The sequence below is a fragment of the Psittacula echo genome, assembly GCF_963264785.1.
Source record: "Psittacula echo genome assembly, chromosome: 3".
NCBI lineage: Eukaryota > Metazoa > Chordata > Aves > Psittaciformes > Psittacidae > Psittacula > Psittacula echo.
This window is the reverse complement of record NC_137736.1, coordinates 25,153,774-25,175,583: the sequence shown is the minus strand read 5'-3', so window position 1 is coordinate 25,175,583 and position 21,810 is coordinate 25,153,774. Positions and strand designations below refer to the sequence as shown.

The window sequence follows — 21,810 nt, the reverse complement described above, 5'->3', positions numbered from 1 at the left end:
AATTCGAGACTCTAAACACATCCTCTCTCTACTTTGAATTAAACAAGCCCATATTCTCTCATGCCCTGACACCTTCTTTGTCAGCTTGCACTAAACACTTAAGTCTTGGAAAAGGATTACCAGACTTGTACAAAATATTAAAAGAACAGATTTCATTGGAATCTGGGACAATGGCGTAACTACAAAAATAAAATTATCTATATTTGAAAGCTATATGAGATATATATACATACATACACATATATATACAGCATTGCACACCACTTGTGTTAGAGAAACAAGCCTCTAACGGCCAGAGATCTTTCTTCCACCTTTTAAACAATGGTACAGCATTTGCCACCAAATCTTCAGTTTCACTCAAGAACATAGAATGGAGATTATCTGCTCATTCATTTTGGTTTCCACTTTCAATGCAAAAATCTTCCTGTCATTATCCCCACCATTCAGTTTGTCTTTGCCCTTTTTAATACCTCCTTCCCCTCCTGACAAGATCTTGGCATTGCAATAACTTCAAAGATCTGGGATTAAAGAATGCATGGGATACCTCAATGTGTTTCACAGTCACCAGCATGCTCAAGAAGAAAGACAAAAAGTAACAGTAGGAAATTATGAAGGTGATTGAGACTACAGAAGGAGCTGGGCTGTCAGTATATAACACAAGTCAAAGATGGCATGCATATCACATAGGAATTAGCAGATTTCTTGATTTATGTATCTCAAAATGGTTTGCTTCCCAAGGCTCACAGATCTTCCCCAATAACATGAGAAGGCTCTGTCTTCTACATGTACACTGGGTAAGTGGAGGGTAAGCAAACAAATCCCACTCATGACTCACAACCACTATTCTACAGATACAAATTACACGACAAATATAAAACATTCTGACTCATGTATAGGGGAAACCACTGTCTGAAGTCCTTTTTTAAGTGAAAAAAAAGTGTAAAAAGGAAACAGGGGAATGAGGGTGGGGGTGGCACAGGGCAGGAAGAATAAGTGCTGAAGGACTGGGACTGTAGATTCACAGTCTGTACTATTAGGTGTAAACACTACTTTCTGCATAGGCTGCATCACTGTCAATAAGTTGAGGTAACATTTTATTCCACAAATCTATACAGAAAGTCTATGATTTCTAACTATGCAAAGACCATCTCCCCCCTTCACTTCCTTAAAATACCTTTTATTTTAAAAGCTAAGAAAACAGGTTTTTTCACAACTTTCTTTGCTTTTAAAACTTCACCCAGCCGTATAGTTCACTGTCAATGGTTGCAGCTGCTATTCTATTTCAAAGCAAGCGTTCTGCATGATCCCAGTTAGTGCTTTCCAGAGAGTTTTGTTTTGTTTGAGGTTTTTTGTTTGGTTTTGAGTGTTTTTTTTTCGTTTTGGTTTGGTTGGTTTTTTTGTTTTGTTTTGGTTTTTTTTTTTTTTTGAGAGGGTTGTTTTCATATATAACAATATAAATTTCCTCCTCATTACATTGCTGACATTTCATTACATGGCTTCTCTTTGCTCTGCCTAATAGGACACTCAATCCTTTCACTTTCAGCAACTTGAAAATAGCAGGGCTCAAATGAGCCAGTCAACAAAAATAATTCTGCATTTCTGGAGAGTTTTAGTGCCTGTCACCCCTGTGATAAAACAACTGAATCTCTTATGCAAGATATCGAATGTGACATCTATTCAAACAGCTCGATTTTTCTTCATTTCTCACCAGTATTTTCATGTTATGCTCGTGATACAATATACAAAAATGCACCTTTTAAATCAAAGGTTAGAGGGAGAACAAGCCTTACATATGCTGAAACTTCAGTTTGAATTTCAAAACTTTTCTGAAGGGTTCCTGATGTAAAATGTAGGGGGAAAGAATAAAGGTCTACATGAAGCATGACGAAATAATTAAGTACACTGTGGTTTTAAAATACTTATAGCAAACTGTTCACATTTCACTTGCAGAGAAAAGTTTGCAAAATAGATGGGTAAACCCTGAATATGAGATTGTTCTCATTTGGTGCACTTTGTGAATAAAAAAAAAAAAAAAAAAAAAATTTGAAAATTTGTACCTGAAGAGGAAGAAGATCATTAACTCACCCTTCTAAACTGGAATTTTGTACTTTGCTCTAGAAGATAATTTTCATACTCTCAGGTTCTCTGAATCAGTTAAGGCATTTTTCTTTTGTGTGATATTCTTTTTTTTAACAAGTATCTCAGATATTCTAAAGAGCTCAAAAGAGATTTCTTGCAGGGTTGGGGGTTTGGGAGTTTCGGGGGCATAAGGGTTTTTGGGGGGAAGTGGAGGAAGCAGTCGTTCTGCTTTTCACATGGGAAACAGAGCTTAAATACTGAATTATATAACCCCTTATTGAAAAGTACCTGTAACCATAATTTCATCAGATAAGTTCATTACCCAGCAATCTGGCATGTTTTGATTTTAAGAACCATCTAAGTATTTTTGCCTACCTAAAAATCCCTCCTAGAACTGAGGGGTTTTTTTTTCTAAATTCTCTCAGTAGTTTTAAAAGCCTGAATATTTTAGATACAAAATGTACAGTACTTTCGTTTGAGCTGTTCCTGCCTTTTAAACTAGCTGTTAACTAGTCAAGAAACAATAAACTGTATTTGCTACAGCTGACACATTCAGAAGTTAATCGCTGACATAGATTTGGCAGCTATCCCAGTACAGGGGAAAAAAGAATGTATGGATTAAAGCTACTTTGCATTCTGGTCAGAAAGACACACTAGTAACATGACAACAAACTTTGCACTCAAAGAGATCCCTCTTTTAGAAGGCTACATTAAAGACTAGAAATTAAATAGAACATCTCGCTTATCGAAGTGACAGATTTGGTCTATAAAATCAACAATGAAGATTAGAAAAACCAAGGTACATATTACAGGCAATAAACTGTAATTTCTAATAAAGTAACTGTTCTTGTCAAGCAGCTTATTTAAACATTTTCATTTAAAGGCATCCTTTTTGTTAAAGCTACTCACATAATTTTCAAGAAGTATTTAAATGACAAACTTTAAAGCATTTACAGTGTTCATCTTTCTCAAAAAATTAGAGAGCCCCATTAGAGAAGATGCTAAGTAAAGACCAGAGAAATTAGAAAATACGTACTGAAGATCCAACTGAATAGAGAAATTAAAAATATCCTAAAAAAAAAAAAAAAGAAAAAAACAAAAGTCCCTGTATGCTTTACCAAGTTGCATTACCTTTCTGTATGGAGTGGTAAATGCTATCAATATTAGTCATAATTCAACTTGTTTGGGTCAGTATAGGTTATACGTTTCTTCATTTGAGTAGTCCCTACGCAAAGGGAGTAAGAAGCACGTTTGTTTCAGTCGTGGGAAATGCAGAAGAGGAGCAATGCATCTCAGACTGTGCTAATGGACCTCTGCAGAACTAGTATGGAGCCACCTGACTGTGCCTCTCATGTTATCACCATGGCTGCAGGCAGGGAAGCTTCCCAAAGCATTTCTTTCAGTACCTAAGTGAGAGGACACTTAACAAAATCCAGCCACTACCAAAGTTAAATAGAAGTTATGTTATTGACTCCAATGCACCAACTATATATATCCATTTGAAAAGTGCATCATCATTTCAGTAAATCATCTGGGGAAGAAGTATGAATATTCATACATACTCAGAAGGAGGTGGTGATTGATTTTATGAATTCATGAAATATGATTGGTTTAAAATATGTAATTTCAACAGCCCTTACACACAGGTTTAAAGCTTCTGATGAAATGTGGAGTTGCAAGCTGCCAATGGTTAAAACTGAAAAAAATTCTACTGTATTAAAATACATCCAGTTATACATAAGTTACCTACATGCAAGTACAGCTGCATTCTCAGTAAATCTCGTTACAGTTCGCTTATTGTTCTTCCACTATTATTTTCCAAGTCTTTGAGACATGACCTTAAATAAATTATGCTGCTGTTTATATAGCTAATCCAATTTACAGCAATAGATAAACTCTTATGTGTACAAACAATGCAGGGAACATAAATTTTGCCCCTCTAATTATGCCATTCTCTTATTTGTGCTAGAGGATCAGGGAACGTGTGTTTCAATCAGCGTTTCAGAGCACTCCCATATTCTTAGTGTTGAGTAAAGAATCCACACAGCTTATACCAGCATTTGGTGCCCTCTAAAATGCTCACTCAAAATGTTTGCATAAGTAACATTATTGCCCCCCCCCCTTTTTTTTTTTTTTCTCCTGTTAACAGATTACAGAATTGCTATCATTATCTTTACAGTTTTGGTATTTGAAACTAATGTCACCAGTAATTAATTTAGCTTTTTTGTACTAGTATGTCAATGTGTTTGGGGATCTTACAAAGACAGCTATGTAACATCATGCCACTTCTGTTTGAAAGGAAACAAAACTCAGGAAGACTAAAGGAGGTCCACTTTAATTCCAAAACCAGATACAAAACCCTAAGACTGCAGATACCCTGTCTGGCAATTTTAGTAAATGCAATTTGCAAGAAAGAAAAAAGAGCTTAGTCAGATTCTGAGCCTATCAATACTGACAGCATCTTTCTCACTGAGTGTCATCTACTGAAAGTGTTACCGGTCCAGCATTCATAACCAGCCTTGAACACTAAAACACAGCCTGTTTGGCCATAGAAAGAAAACTATTTGGTTATTCACTTTCATTCTTCAAAGAGATAAACAATGACAGCTATTATTCCAAAACTACAAAAAAGTAACCTCTGATGCAGTGCCTGAGTGGTGAGTGGGGTATATAAACATTTAAACACAGATCTTCCAGAGTCTCTAAGGTGGTTTTCAGGTTTGTGCTGGGATGCATTTTGTGGGGTTTTCTGCTTTGTTTTCTTACTTTGGTTCCCTCCTCCCCCCATCTAGTCTTCCACCAAAAAGCACCATCTATTTTGTTTCCTTGTCATCTTAAAAAGAAGAGCCAAGCATTCCACTTGCTAATCTGCAGATTTAAATAATGACTTCTGAGGATACTCCTTAGGATCTTAAAAGAATGCCAAATCATCACACCCACCAAACACTAACCTCAGATCAAGTCCATTTACAACACAGCTGCTGAAATCAGCATGCATGACCCTAAAGAACAACAGTGAAATTAGTTTACAATTGCTGCATGTTTTCATGTCAGTTTTGACTCCATATCTTAACATAAAATGAAAGTAAGGTGACTGTTAAAGCACCACAATGAAATCAGGACAGCTGACTCAATTCTGGATTCACAATTCACCTTGATCAAGTTTCTTTATGTTTCGTTTCATTTCACATCAATAAAATGGGGAATCTTGGTACAATTAAGGACAAGAGCATCCACAGGAGCATGACTTCTATCATTTTATAAATAAATACTTCATTTTCACATCCTGGGTTTAATGTAAAAAGAGAAACAAGTTTTAGCAAAACCATGGCAGTAAAATTAAGGTATTTCTGTCTCACAGAGTGACAGAACTAAATCAAAATCCAACATATTAAGTAACAATTACTGTCTAAGATGCAACATTAACATCTCCCTTTTCTTTCTGATGCCAGACTTAGTTGATTGGGCCATAATAACAGGTAAAATTGTTGAGGCACAATAAAATTATTTGTCTTAAGCCATAAAGCTTCACATTGGAAGAACCCACCTACCTGGGTTCTTCCTACCTGCTAGCAATGTTCTAACTAGAAAACTATAGTCTTTCATGCTTTTTCATGAAATTGCTCTTCTCTGTTTAAATGGATATCTATTCTACTGTCTAGAAGTGGTTGTGATTCAATCTATCAGTTTTAATTGCTGATCTTAGTTGTATGAAGAACAAAAATATAGTTTGACTGAAGATAAGAGTAATGACCTAAATTTGAAACACTAAGTATTATGATTTAATAAAGCTGGGATTTCCTTTCTCACTAGTAGCTAACAACATCTCAGTTATTCCCATTTGAATCTGGTACTGGACTGGCTTTCAGAAGGATAACATTTGATTCTTCCTTCAGGAGTATAAACTGCATGGGCACTCCCAGAACAATGTGCCACGTTAAGTGCCCCTAATAAAGTTGGCATAGAGGTCAGTGTGGCTTTCTACAATTCACAGAGTAACACCAAGCATCCAAAAAGATGATTCAACTTCTAGGGTACTACCCTAAAGACTCAGGAGACTGAATTGCATTTACTGCTCTGTGTGACATCTCCTGTATTTAGATCACATATGCACAGCTGCGGATCAAGATAGCTGTGCCTATGACATCAGCAGCAGAAATGTGAACAGGTATGATGCAGAGACACCTTAAGCCTGGAAACAATACACATTATGTCAACATGGCCACAACCTATGGGAAATGAAACTAGTAACTAGGAGTCAGACATCTTCCTCCAGTTCTGTTCCTGACAGGAGTGGGCACTCTGCCACAAAGATGACATGCCATTTTTACTTGTTTAAGTTTTCTTTAACTTGAGGATCTTTGTTCCATCCTGCCTTTATCTTGCTGTGGGCACATCAGCACAATCTTTGGCAGGCAGATGCAACGCTCCAAGTTCGCCAGATGCAACCTAATGGCAATTTGTGTATCTGTAATTACCATAACAGTACACTAGCTATAATAAGCCGTAACAACAGTTTCTTGAAGCAGCCACAGGAATGGCAGTTTCAGGTTTTGATTTGGAGCTAGTTTGTCTTTGGTTAACTGGGAGCATGCACAAGTAGAGTCTGAATCTGCAGAGAAGAGAATAAGTGGACATACCTACTAGCTTAATCCCTTTCTTTTCCAACGGTGAGGCTGGAGGTGTTGTGAGGATTAGTATATTTCACACTGACAATTCCTCAGTATCCTATTGATACTGAGCAGCATACATGTATCACAGTATCACAGTATGCTAGAGATTGGAAGGGACCTCAAAAGATCATCTAGTCCAATCCCCCTGCCAGAGCAGGAACACCTAGATAAGGTCACACAGGAATGTGTCCAGGCGGGTTTTGAATGTCTCCAGAGAAGGAGACTCCACAACCTCCCTGGGCAGCCTGTTCCAGCGTTCTGTCACCCTCACTGAGAAGAAGTTTCTTCTCAAGTTTAAGTGGAACCTCTTGTGTTCCAGTTTATACCCATTACCCCTTGTCCTATCATTGTTTGCCACTGAGAAGAGCCTGGCTCCATCCTCGTGACACTCCCCCTTTATATATTTATATACACTAATAAGGTCACCCCTCAGTCTCCTCTTCTCCAAACTATAGAGACCCAGCTCCCTCAGCTTTTCCTCATAAGGGAGATGCTCCACTCTCTTAATCATCTTAGTTGCCCTGCCTGTCTTTGTTCCAAAGACAAGTATACAGAAGCAGGTTTAGATTTCACCAGCAATCCCAAAGAGATAATTGTGGAAAAGACAGTAGAAAACCTTACAGAAAAAGACAGTGGTCTTTCTAAACTAAAATCCAGAAAGTTTCCATCCTCATTTAGCTTTCTCCAGCTTCTCTCTTCAGGCTGAGAAAGACGCCATTTGTATAAATTCTGATAACAGATTTCTTTACGTCAATATCTAACTATGACAATGAATGGACATGTTTTTAAAACAGTTTTTAAAACACAGATACTGTATTCTGAAAACAAGAAAGGTGTTTTACTTGTTCCTTGTGATTACCAGCAAATGATGTACTTTATTTTTCAGTTGAATAAGCCCTTTTTATTGAAAGGCAGTAAACTGACCATCTGCATTATCAAATGTAAGACACTGGAATAAGAAATCTTACCACATAAATATTTACCTCCCTAACATCATACCTCAAAAATTCAGTTTCAATAATGCACTTATGTTGCTTGACACAAGTGAATGGAAACAGTGGTAGAGAAAAATTCTGCCAAATGGATGTAGGGCAAAGCACAGCATTAACTCCACAAGTCTGAGAAGGTTAACTGTTTGCACTCACTTTAGCTCTTGTAAGACAGAAGGAACTCAGAAGTATTTTTATAATGTGAAGACTAAAAGAAATTAAACACATTTCTTTACATAGTTAGTAATTAAGCTTTACAAAAAGATATGCCATGAACAACTGAACTCAGACTGATAATACAAATGTTTGTATTGCATAAAACTGTTTACTGTGAAAAGTAATCTTTACTTCACTGTGCATTTTTTCTTCTACCCCCCCCAACTGCTTAGAAAAGCTTATATTCTCATTTTTGCTGGTTTAGTAATTCTTTGTCACAGATGTGTGCCTATTTTTAGGACTGAATTTCAGAAAAACTTTAGGTAACAGAATTTTAAGATATTACTTTTATTTTGCTTATCAACTCAGTTTTAAACTTGGAGCATGTATTTGCAACTGTGGCTACAGTTCAAGTGAAAGATGAAAAGAGGAGCTATTCTATGTTTTCATGAATCTAATGAACACTTGTGAGAATGCCTAATTACCTCTTCCCAACACTTAGAAACCTTATGATAACTTATTTGCAGGGAAGCGACCAAGGTTTCCTAACAGTCTATAGTAGGTAAAACGAATAGAACTAGATGTTAACAGAAAATGACACTACACAGTATGTCATGATGTCTGCAAACATGGCTCTTAATGTGCATTCTATCTCCAGGAAACAGTCCAACTGACCTTTGTTCAGCCTTCAGTGTTCTTATGACAAAAAAACCACGACACGGCACTAAACATAAAGAGCCTGTTATGCAGAAGATAACTCTAAATACAGCTTGTCTTCCAGTGTTAAGAATAAAATCTTCCAGAAACATCATGTGAAAATTTGTGTGATGCTTCAAATCACACCTGGACTATGAAAACAGAATTTTATTTTTTAAACAGGCAACCAATTAAAAAACCCAAACAAAAAAAGAACCCCAAACAAATAAGGAAAGAAGTGTCTCCTCTTAGAGGAAAACATGCACCTTCAATAAATATTAGATATTCTTTCCTTCTTGCTGCTTGCGTTTCCCTTTTTCTCTCGCACAACATTACAACACTTTCTTCTGATCAAACATTCACAAACATATTAATATTCATAGGTAAAAATAGAACATCACTGCAGAAACAGATTGTTCTACAGGTTGGCAGAGATATTACTTCTTTTATACCTGTAGGTCACATGTAATAGATCCAGTGTAGTTACGAACAAAAAAAGGTTTTTCTCCGGGGCTCACTTTGATTGATTGGGGTGTAACAAAGACTACCTAGAAAACTTTCAGGACTGTATTAAGTGAGATTCGCTGTCTGGAAGAGTCACAAACAGACTGAAGATGCACTAAAGCAACAGACATTTGCTAATAACAAGAAATCAAATAAGATTTCTTTAAAATAATTTTTATAACATTGACATGATTATAAAGTCTCTTCTTTTAATTTTTCAGTCCACTCAATGGCTACAGTTGCCTTCCCTAGTTTAGAAAGAACACGGAAGAACAGATATCAGAACTCCATCTAGGAGCAAAATGACTCTTGAGAAGGAGTACTTCTTGTTTTTGTTTGGCTCTGGATGGTTGAGTGGGTTTTTTGTTGGTTTATTTTTAAATGAGATCCTAATTGCCAAAAATGCAAAATTAACAATTCATAGAGAAGTATATTTATTTTCATCAACATTTTTTACAGGAAACTATTCTTTCCAGCCAGATCTGCTCTTGTATACAGCAGATAACTTGTTCACTCTTGTACCTATGAAAAAACACAAACAAAAAAAAAAAAAAAGCTATCAGACTGTGGCACATAAAGGGCTGCACAGAATCAAGCAGGAGATTCCTGGGGTTTTAGAACACACCTAAGAAAATTTTGATCAATATTAATGTTCGCAAATGACAAAGAAAAAAGTGAATAGAAGATCAAAATACATTTTAACATTAGCAGCATGTAAGCAAATCAGAACTGAAACCAGCTACTGTGATACTAAACAAACATGTAAATTTACTTCTAAAAATGGTAAAACCAGAATAAGTCTACTATGAGTTTAGCAGAACTGTATAGAAAACATCACCTATGAGAGAGTTCTAAAATCCAGCAGCATAAATCTTGTACGTACACAGGCTGCATAATCCAAATGTAATGCAAAAGTGCTGGGGAAGATTATTTCAACTAAATGCTAAAAGCTGTTGAACCCAATGCGTGGAACTGTCATAAACTGGCACAAATCCATTTAACATCTCATCACTCTGACAGTACACTTACAGTCCTACAGGCACAACCTGAATACGAAACATTTAAGGAACAATTTTGACTAGCATCACAAAAGGCACAAACCAAAGCCAATAAGTAAATCAAAACTCTCAAAAACACAAAACCAAATGATTAATTTTTATACTGAATGTCAAACTCTCCAACACAGCTATGACCTGGGCTGCAACAACTAAGTGACTATAATGACTGATCATGCAAAGCTCAACTTTCTCATACATTCCCAGAGGGAGGTTATGAAAGTACCTTACAAATATCTTTGGGTTTATTACAAACAAAAAAAACAAAACAAAAAAACAAAAACAAAAAACCAAACAAACAAAAAAACACACACACACACACAAAAGCACACACACACACAAAAAAACCCCCACCAAAACCAAAAACCACCCAGAGAAAAATATCCTTTTCGTCTCATGCACTATCTTGAATTTAACTTGGCACAACAGAACATCCCTTTAGTTCTTAGTTCTTCTGTTGGATTAGTGCCATACTTTTTCAGCAGTACTTTATAAACATGCCTACTACTTAAATATACATAAAGTCAGAGCTTTATTTTGTGTTCTTTGCTAAATAGAAATTCACATATACTCACATGGGACTTATACAGCTCCTGAAAGCTTCAGTCAGACCCTGAAAGCTGCCATCAGTACAGCCCCTGAAACAGTACTCTTGGCACACAAGCATCCTATCAACTCCAGTGGGAGTTCCATGGCTGCAGGGTGTGCTCAGTTCTGTCAGTACAACTCATCTCTCACAACATGATTTTCTTAAACTATACAGGCTAGAGACAGATGTAGCATTCATATTATACCATGGACAGCCTTCATTGGAAAAAGACAACATTTGGTTTTTCATATATCTAAGGTTAGATATTATTCCTTAACACAGGAAGCACAGGAGCCCATTAACTATTGTATTTATTACTGACAGCAATTCCCGGGTGGCTATAATTCATCTTGAATTTCAAATCTCAGGTAAGATTTACAAAATTGTAATTCAGTGTCGTGGTTTAAGCCCAGGCCGTAAATTAGAACCACGCAGTCTACTTCCCCCCCACCCCTTTCTTCCCCCCACTCCTGGAGGGACGGGGAGGAGAATCAAAAGAATGCAACTCCCACGGGTTGAGATAAGAACAGTCCAGTAACTAAGGTATAACACAAACCACTACTGCTACCACCAATAATAATAATGATAAAGGAAATAACAAGGAAGAGAATACAGCACCTCACCGACCGGTACCTCACCCCCACCCCGCCACGATCCAGCCCTTCCGGTAACTCTCCGTTCCATCCCCGGGCATGACGTGCTGTGGTATGGAATACCTCTTTGGCTAGTTTGGGTCAGGTGTCCTGTCTCTGCTTCCTTCTGGCTTCCCCTCCTCCCTGGCAGAGCATAAGACTCACAAAGTCCTTGGTTAGACTAAACATTCTGACCAGCAACCGAAAACATCGGTTTTATCAGTACTGTCCCAGGCCGAAAGTCAAAAACACAGCGCTGCACCAGCTACTAAGAAGGAAAAAAAAGTGACTGCTACTGCTAAACCAGGACATTCAGGAACAAAAAGCAAGCTGAAAGCAACAAAAGCAAGCCTTCTATTTTAAAATACGCATATCATACAAAAATCATATAGGTGTTTAGCAAAAAACAATTTCATTGTGCATTTTTTGTCTTTGTGATTATTATTATATATGCAAATAAATAATTTTAGGCTGCATTTTTGTAACAGTTTTATTCTACTTTCAGTAGCATAAGATTTTTCTTATGTTAACAAAAAAATGGAAAAAACATTTGACACCAGCATCTACATTTTTTGGGTTTGGTTTTTTTTTTTTTTCCAGAAAAAAGCTGTAGAGAGTAATTTTTTCTTTAAATGTACACACAACATCTAACAGTACCAGCAGATTTGCAACAGGTACCAAAGAAAACTTGGCAATTCCTACTGCACTAAGTAACAAGATCTGTTATCTAACACCTATTAATAGATGAGAAACCCTCAATTATATTTTCCAGAAATTATCATTCAGCAATTTGAAAATTATTTTTTATCCATGTCTGAGAACTTTTATATGAAGAATGTCTTAAAAGCACATCACTTGAAGGGATCTCCTGGGACATTTGAGGGACCCATTAAATGTAATACTTTCATAAATTAGTGAAGAACCATCTCAAGAATAACCACACTCCTCTCTCTCCTGTAAGGCTCCAGATTCACTGCTTTTACAGCCAGAAATTGGTTTTTATCCTGAAGGGTTTTTGTAACCAGTTTACATCCATTTACTCATATATCATGCTTTCCCTTCAAGTACCTCTGCAGTCTTCATGTGTTCAACCCTGGGAGTTGCCTTCCCAGCAATCAAATCTCTCTCAGTTTTCATTTTACCAGGGTAACTGCTCCCTTGTAAGGCAGAATTTCAAACACTGATTACAGAGCAAAAGAGATACTTATGAACAAGGAAGTGTTTCATTTTTGGGGATTTTTTTTTTTTTTTTTTTTTTTTACAATTGGCCTGATGGAGATCAGCTTAACATATAAGCACTTCACATCACTATTTGTTAAATTAGGATTCCCATTTTCTAAAGGCTAGGAAAAAAAAATAAATATTAAAAAATGGTAGGAAAGAAACAACAAACAGAACAAGAAACGTAAAAAAATTGATGGAAAGTCCATAACTATAATGTAGTTTGGAGCCTGACACACAAGAGATGGGCAGCTTCTCTTTGGTACATACAATTATGGATGCCATAGAAGAGTTGAGGAAGGGAATAATATTACTCCCCAACTTACAACACAGCAACTAAGGGATTGAAGTTTACTTTTTTCAGGCTTCTTTCCACATTTTTCCCTTAAGTTGCTGACACAGTGAACCAAGTAGGTCAAAGTATTGACAGATATAAGAACAAATTCACACAATAAAGATCTGCCAAGATTATTTAGGAAGATCATATAGATGTAACCTGACATATCCCTGAACATTGTAGAGTTCACTGACAGAAGTATCACACTCTTCTCATTCTGTATTTATTCTGTTCCTTTATGACTCCTGTCTTGAGTCTCTGTTGGATCAAGGTCACTGGAGCACATCGATCTTTGTTCTGATCTCAAAGCATGTTAGTTTACAAGTATGGGATGTTCAAGAACTTCAAAGATAATGTTATGTTATTCCTGTTAACTGGTCTTCAGTATACTTATATCCTTTTTCTACCCTCTCCCCCCAAAACCCTGCAGCATCTTTATTTTGTTTTGACTAATTAAGATAACACAATGACATAATATGGACATAGCAATACTGCAGTTTTGATTACAGCTTTCTTGTCATTAGGAAGAAAATTTTATATGATAGGTACAGAAAACTACTCATATTAAGAGACAGAATAACCTCTCCCTACCTGTTCATGCCTGTGACGCATGCCATGAGGATTTCCATATGCTGCTTTATGTCTCTTTCTTCAGTATTTTAAGTACAGACCTGGCTTCATACAAGCCAAATACAGCTGCAGTACAAAGGTCCATGAAGTTAATGGTTTGAAATTGCTTGCAGCTTAACTGAATATGGTGCAATGTGTTTTAGTAGCAAGAAAATTGATGGCAATGATTTTGTTTTTAAACTGAATTCACAGTATGCTCCAAATGGCACCTCTTGGACAAAGCAATGAGCACAGCAACTTCTTCTATTAATTTCACATATTAATTGAAAGTATGAATTTCAGGTCATAGCCAGTCAAACAACTGGTATTGTTACCTAGGCTACAATTGCAAAGTAAATAATCCATTTAATATTAGCTAACTGGAAATGTAATTTTGAGTAGGGAGTTTTCATTCATACCCTAATAAGTTATTCATACGCTACAGGTATATTATGTATTACCTTGAATTTTGCTCGATTATGAAGTTATTCATCAACCTTGGTCTGCTTTTTAGCAGTTCTAGTTAGGTAATTAGAACACTAAATAAGAACACCGTATCCTTCTAAAGTCACAATAAAAATTTAGGTAGGACAATTTTTCCTGGAAAAGAGCCACTACATCTTAAATAAACATAAATTAACGTGTCAATGCTTTATACTCTTTATGGAAAGCTAGTTCTTGAAGGAATTTTCACAGGACTTGTATAAGAGAAAATTTATTTCAGTAATGATAGGCAGGATGAATACAGAAGCTGACTAAACCCTCACAGTACTTAATGTTGCTTCTCAAGTTTTATCTGGATGTTGACCATCCACAGACTGGCTATTTCAAATAATATACCTATCATGGAACCAGGTGGCAAATGACAACCTGGTGTGTATCATATGAAAGAACAGATGAAACCAAACAACTGTTCTTTTTCTTTTCTAAAAGGAGCAGGTAACAGGTAAAACATTTCAGGAGGTGTTTGGGTTTGTGGTTTGGTTTGGGTTGTTTTTTTTTTTTTTTCTTTTTAATGGTAGCAATATTCTTAAATAGGCATAAACCACATAATGAATTTTTAGTTGATATGCTACACTGTTTACCTCCTTCCCAAATTAATTTGAGACAGTAAAATCATTTTAAAGAACTGGTCCTATTTCTTTCTCATGGAAACACTAACTCAAGTCAATAGAAATCCTCCTCTGACTAAAGTCAGTAGAGTTTGGCCACAATGGTCAGTCATCTTCATATTTAACAACTACATTATAAATATCTCATTCTGCAGTAATCTTCCTTTATAATTGTAGTTCATCATGATTCCTGTGTCATGTCATTAATGCATCCATGCATCAAAACCTGGATCTAAGCAAAATTTTGTTACTCAGAATTCCTTAATTTATAGTAGCAGCATATATGGATAGCATTGTCCTATCTCATCCCATTTCAAAAATGAAAGCTGTTTACTTCCTGCGAATTTAAGAGATATTTTCCCATATCCCACAGTGCCAAATCCTACTGAAGTCAACTGACTCCAGCTTCACATGTCAGCCTCTGGATTAGTTCAGCCAACAGTGCTTCCATGGAGCTACTCAAACGCAGGTTATTCAAAGACTTAGGGGTCTTGCTAAACAAGGTTTCCTAAAAGTAGACTTGTGTATGCATATGTATTCTTCATTTCCTCTCCACATATACTTTAAGTAACATTTTAAAGTATTTCTTTTGCAGTACAAAAGACTTTTATATCATAAGCTGTTACCACAAATACTTGTAGCCAGATAGATGACTCCCCCCGTTTATGTTCTTTTATTCCTCTTTTATTCCTTTAATTCAAGAAATTAATGGGTAGATTCTGAGTGCATCCATAGCAAAGCAAATCAGAAAATGTCTTCTCCAATTAACAACATCATCAGTCAAATGACAGCAACTAATATAAAAATTCAGTTATATAGCAAAAATAAGAAGCTTGGTACCCTTATGTTTGCAGATACCTCATTGAAGATGTTACAGTATAAATTCAAGACATCTGAAGAATATCTTTCTATTTTATATTAACTCTCTTTATTTCCCTGATATCCTTTAAAGATAAACTGAGCTACAAAAGCCATTAAGAGATTTTGTGAAAGAATGCAGAATTATGTTACTGAAGATGGGCATACCCAGACTCTTCAAGTAACTGTAAGTTGCCTTCAGATTTGAATACATCAGTATATCCATTAAGTTCTCTCATGTCTCTCCCATTTCCGAATTTCAAGAGAGGCTGATTAAAAAAAAAATTAAAATGAAATTACCTGTGGCATGTAAAGCCTTAGGATATGCTTCATCAAGTATACTGACCTTCTTTTATAAAACAAATGGGTGCTAAAAAAAAACCCTCCCAAATAAAACCATATACCATCAATTAGTTGTTATAAACTGTTTAAAATATGCATATCAGTTATTATCCCGATTCTTTATCTAGAGAAGTCTACATCCACTCTCACTAATGGATTTTCAGCCCACAGACACAAATTACAGTGTAGTTAAACCACATGTTCCCCAGAATGTCATATTAACTTGACTCAATTCACAGAATCATAGAATAGTTTGAGTTGGAAGGGACCAAAGGTCTTCTAGTCCAGCCCCCCTGCAACAAGCAGGCACATCTTCAACTAGATCAGGTTGCCCAGAACCACATCCAGCCTGACCTTGTATGCCTCCAGGGATGAGGTATCCACCACCTCTCTGGGCAAACTCTGCCAGTATTTTACAATCCTCATTGTGAAGAATTTTTTCCTTGCCTCCAGCCTGAATCTCCCCCCTCTTTTAGTTTAAACCCATCACCCCTTGTCCTATTGCAATAGGTGCTATTAAAAAGTCTCTCCCCATCTTTCTCATAGTTTCGTTTTAAGGACTGAAAGGCCACAATAAGGTCTCCCTGGAGCCTTCTCTTCTCCAGGCTGAACAAGCCCAGCTCTCTCAGCCTTTCCTCACAGGAGAGGTGCTCCATCTCTCTAACCATTCTGTGGCACTTGCCTGGACCTCCTCCAACAGGTACATATCTTTCCTGTACTGAGAATTCCAATGGCATGTGCTGAAGGCAACAGGCAGATTACTGGAGCAAATTGGAAGAACATCAGTAAGTAAACATTAATCACTTGGAAAGCTGCCCCCAAGAAAAAGGTCAATGAAAGGGAAAACAAATACAATGTTTGTTCCCAAAATACTATTGACAAAGATGGCTATGAAAGGGAGAACATACACAAATCAGTCATAACACTCCAATAACATTCCCATAGATAAAAATAATTAGTTGCCTAAATAAATATATTAGCCATGCTTTAAGAGAAGACAAAGTCAAAATTATTCTATTCAGCACCTCAGAGAAGACTTTCAAGCTTTATCTCTATGACTCTATTTTTCATATATTTCACGATGTAGAGCCACTGCAAACAAAAATATTTCTAACTCCATTTTGCATAGGGGTGCATGAAACAAAACTCTATACATTTCTCAACCATCATTAAGCAAACCTTTTACAACCCCTCATCAGTCGAGGTTTATTTTCAGGAAGATTTTGATTCTCATCCTCACCTGAAGCACATCAAAAAGCAAATCAAACATTACTTCTTGTTTCCTTCTCTTTTGAATGGTGAAAAGGAGAAGAGAAGGTATTAGATGTATTGTAAATGTATTTTAATCTTAATGCAGTTGTATAAACCAACTTGTAGCAGAAAACAATGGTTAACTGAAGTCTCAGGATATGTTCCAGATTTTGGTATACAACTGGAGTAAAATATTAGCTCCAGTTAATCCAGTAGACAAACTAATTGATTTAAGAAATTCAGAATTTCCAGGATTCCCCACACAAAAAACATAAAGAAGCAGGATTCTAGAAAGTGACTGTGTGAATAAGATGCACATGCTGGCATCTCTTTCGGGGGATGTTCCTTATTAACAAACAGTCCCTTATAAGCACTTGTAAAGAGGAACTCTTCAGGAAAAAAATAACAAAACCAAAAACTCAGCATCAATGCAGTGAAAAGAGGAAATTTACAGCACAATGACTGAATAAGTACTCACTCCTATGAATCTCCTGGATGAGCACAAAATAGATTATGTTCTACAGCTTTCTACTGCACCTTAAAATTTTGCTAACCTCAAGAAATGCGTACTATGATAAAAGAAATAGGATTTTGCAATCTGGGAAGATGTCCATTTCATCCACATTAAGTCAGTCTCCCCAGACACTGGTAAAAATCAATGAAGCTTCATCTTCCATCACTACATATGTTGAAAAGCAGGTTTACAGAGTGGAGTAGACTATTTTGCTGGTTTGGGAGTGTTGGGGGTGTGTTTTGTTTCACTTTTTTATTAAAGCACAGCTAATTAAATCTGGGCCTTTTAGTTTGGATGAATTTTCTGTACAGCTTTGAAAGGTTAACAAAAAAAAAAAAAAATCCTTTTGCTTTACCATAATAACACTGCCAGTTAAACCTCTCACCTTGTGATGAAATTAGGAGAGAGAATATCCAGCCCTAGAAAACAATTATGACACTCAAGCTCTTAACTTTAAGTGTCTGGGGGAAAGGGCTGCTGTTTGCTACTTGTTTTCAAACTTCTCCGATTTTCTAGAACAGAACAAACACACTAAAGTTACCCCTTTCCAGTCTTTAACACCAGTACATCCCAAAGAAAAAAATTCACTCATTCTTCATAAAATCTACTGCAGCTGTATTCTTAGAAATATAAATCTTTAACCTAAGACTTTAATATCTCTAAAGCAAACAATCCAAATCTAGTTACTTGCTTTTTCTTAACCATCCATACTCCCCTTTATCAACATCAAAAAAGTCATAATCATTATTTAATAATCAGATAATACTGTCTTAAAAACAAACAAACAAAAACCCCTCACAAGCACCAGAACCTTCAGTTGATGACATGTTCCCCACCACTACATTCCCAAAAGATAAAACCCAAGAGCTTTTGGAATAGCCTTTCAAATTATTTTAATCACTTCAAGAAATTCTCAGTTACTTAAAGGAGATGTCAAAAAAAAAAAAAAAAAAAAAAGCACAATAAATCCCTCACCACAGTGATGCTTCTTAAAAATAAATAAATAAATAAATAAGCAAGCAGCACTGACGAATTTTCTTCTCCCACAGCACCCTGAATGGCAATTTTCCATACGCAGATTTTTTTCCACTCCCATTTACTATCCCCTTCTGTAGACTGAGGCAGCATGTTCCTGCTATTTCTGCAGCCAGTTCAAAAATCTTACTCTTCCCCTCACCAACACAACACGTTTCTTTTATTTGGAAAAAAAAAAAAAGAAAAAAGACACTTTTTCAAAATTTAGACTAATACAAATTATGATCAATATTAGACATATTCAGCTTTTCTCACTTTCTTTCCATCTACCTCCATAGCTATCCCCCTATATTTTTGAAAACTCAGCTTAGTAGCGTTTAAAATTTCACTCAATTATTTATTTCCTGACATCTCTGATGGTAAAACACCAAAACTATGCATGTAATCCTCCTACGCTACAATAATCACACTTCACAAACTAGCTTGCTACCATTCCTCCGTTATAGAGATCGTACTAGATCTCTACACACATTACACCTAGGTAGATCAATGCAAAGAAGGCTTTCCAGTTCTCCTCTTCCTTTGCCATCGCCGTGCCGGCTATGTTGAAAAGCCTCCGGACTGTTTCTGAATCGCTGCTAATCAGGAGACCTCCAGAGCTAAACCTGAGGTGGCAAACACACAGAAGCATTTCTATATAAATTGAGAGCATCTGGTGGCTCTTCGCTACTTATCACAGAGAGAAAACGTCTGTGTGGTATTAAGGCTCAGCGATAACTGCACTGAAGAAGACCTTTAGAGCTGTGGTCTTAATACCTCCAGGCACCATGTCCCCCCTCACCCGTCCCTTTTCTCAAGGGCAACAGATCTCGCTTCCCCCATACATGACCCGGTGCAGCGTCGGGGCGCGGCATCCAGCCCTGGCGCCCGGCAGCTGGGGTACTCGCGGCTCCCTGCGCTTGCCAGACCCCGACGCTTGCTGCCCGTCCCGGCGCGGGGCACTGCCCGCATACCGGCGGCCGCCGTGGAGCTCTGCCGCCCCCTGCTGCAAGCCGGAGGCACCAGGGGCCGAGGGACGGTCCCCGCCGCTCCCTCCGCGGACACCCGAGGGGGTTGGAAGATTGGTGGGTTTTTCCCCCTCCCATAAAACCGCCCCAAACAGCCCCTCAGGTGCGGGCAGCGCAGCGCCTTCGGGCACCTCGCGGTGGGCTGCCGCCACGCAGGAGGCACTGACAGCACGGTCCCGATACGACCGAGCGGCAGAAACTTGCCCCAGCGGTTATCGTTCACCCTGGGGCACCCGCGCCGAGCCACGCCGCGCTCAGAAGCACTTCCCCGCCCCGTCCCCTAAAGTAGCACAAATCCTCAAGTGACCACACCGGCGACATCCAGAACAATTAAATAAATATTTCATACCACACACACCCACTAAAAAAGCCACGAACAAAATATATCAGCTACAGCACAGCCCCTGTATTTTACGAAGCGCTGTATGCACGCCCGTACACATGCACATACATATGCAAAAGCAGAACCGCGCCCAGAGGCGTAACCCCAGCGCGCCCGTCTCCGCACACATCTGCCCTCGCCGCGCTAATTCATCGCACAGACTCTCCGCGTCCGCGCAGACGTCCGTGATTGTGCCGGTGCCACCAACCCCCATCCCCCGGGCCGGCGGACTCTGTGTCCCCCGCAAACCGAGAGGAATGGGCTTCAGAAGAGGAGACACAACCCCGCCAGGCAGACTTCATTCAGGTCGGAAGGCTCACTGCCTCCGCCGACAGCACTTCTCCCCGGCTCTAAAAGCGAAGCCCACGCTGCCTTCCCTTTAGGCAGAAGCGTATTTTAAAGCACGATCCCTGACAGATATATATGTATTTTAAATCGTTTCATCTCCCTCCCACATTTACCGCCCCCAAAAAAGACGAAACCCCATGCAAAGCAGCCAAGTGCACTTAGCACCTTCCAGCTTGCCTTTTGGGGTTTTTTTTCCTCATAAATGATACCTCTTGAAGACTTAAAAAAAAGGGGGAGGGTGAAGGAGGAAGCTATGAAGCAAGTTTTACATCCCTTTTAATTCGGCGCCAGGGTCAAACACTGCTTTATTTTTTTCTCCATTTCTTTACTGGTTCTATGTTAATTTGAGAGAGCAGACAGTACAGGCAAGAATAATAATTAAATTAGAAACAAAACCAGGCAGCCCCGCTCCTACCTTGCCCGCTACTGAGGAGCAATCCGAGCAGGTAGACAGGCAGGAGGCTCATGTTCAGGAGCTCACACCGGTGGACAGTTCCAAGTTGGAGGTGCTCAACCAGACCAGGCAAACCCCCGCTGCCGTCCACGCAGCCCCTCCGCACCCGCGGAGCGCCGCTCACCGAGTGCCTACCACCGCCTCCCCGTGCCGCACTATATCTGGGAGGCAGCGACCGCCGCGCAGGGGGCGGGCACACGGAGGCCCGCGCGTATCCCTCCGCTCCGTACGCAAGGCCTCACCACGGCAGTGGAACGAGCGGTAACGCCAGTGGATTCCTCCGCCGCGCTGAGAGGCGGCAGCGGGCTCAAAGCGTCCCTGCCTTCGTCTATCTATCCGTCCGCGCCCGCTGGCAGCATCCCGGGGGAGCGGGGCGGAGAAACAATTCCCCTGCCTCGCCACCGTGGCCCTTCAGAGCCTGTTTTCCCTCACCGTCGCCTGAGGGAGAGGCGGATCGACGGGAGAATCCTATCGGGAAGCCACAGCTCTCCTGGGCATGGAGAGCCGAGAGCGGCGCGTCGGCCGTGCGGGGCACATCGAGGGGGCTGTCGCTCGCTACTGCAAGGCACCGGTGCGCGAGAGCGGAGCCGAGCGGAACGGAGCACAGGGGCGGAGGTTGCGCGGGGGCTGCACGCGCAGCCATAACGTTGCCCCGCGCCTCCCGCCTGCGGTACCATACCGCAGCGTCGGTGGGAAACGGGTGCGTCTGTTAACTGGTCACGTTGGGCTTGTACCTATTGTTTTGGATGTTTGGAAACTCGGGGATTGGGGAGATTTTACCTTTGCTGTTAGCACAGAGGGAAGAAATACCGCTGCTTTTCACCATGGTGAAATAAAACCGACAAAAAATAAATTACTTACCTTTTTGATGCCTCGGTGCCCTCTCACTGAAGATCTAGCTTTGTAAGGAAAAAACAAAAACTAAACAAACCCCCCAAAAACTAAACACACTCATACACACGCCCCC

The 21,810-nt window shown here is 38.9% G+C and overlaps 1 protein-coding gene across 2 annotated transcripts in view; it reads right to left on the bottom strand.

Annotated features, from left to right (window-relative positions):
- The window catches only part of NCAM2 (neural cell adhesion molecule 2), a gene marked incomplete at both ends in the record, with an annotated part of 278,388 nt that extends 257,532 nt beyond the window's left edge, over nt 1-20,856 (bottom strand). For both annotated transcript variants that reach the window (XM_080614205.1, XM_080614206.1), the window contains one exon: nt 20,805-20,856. In XM_080614205.1, coding sequence (XP_080470331.1) covers nt 20,805-20,856 — 52 coding nt within the window. The remainder of the gene's footprint in view (nt 1-20,804) is intronic.
- Nucleotides 20,857-21,810: the final 954 nt, after the last annotated feature.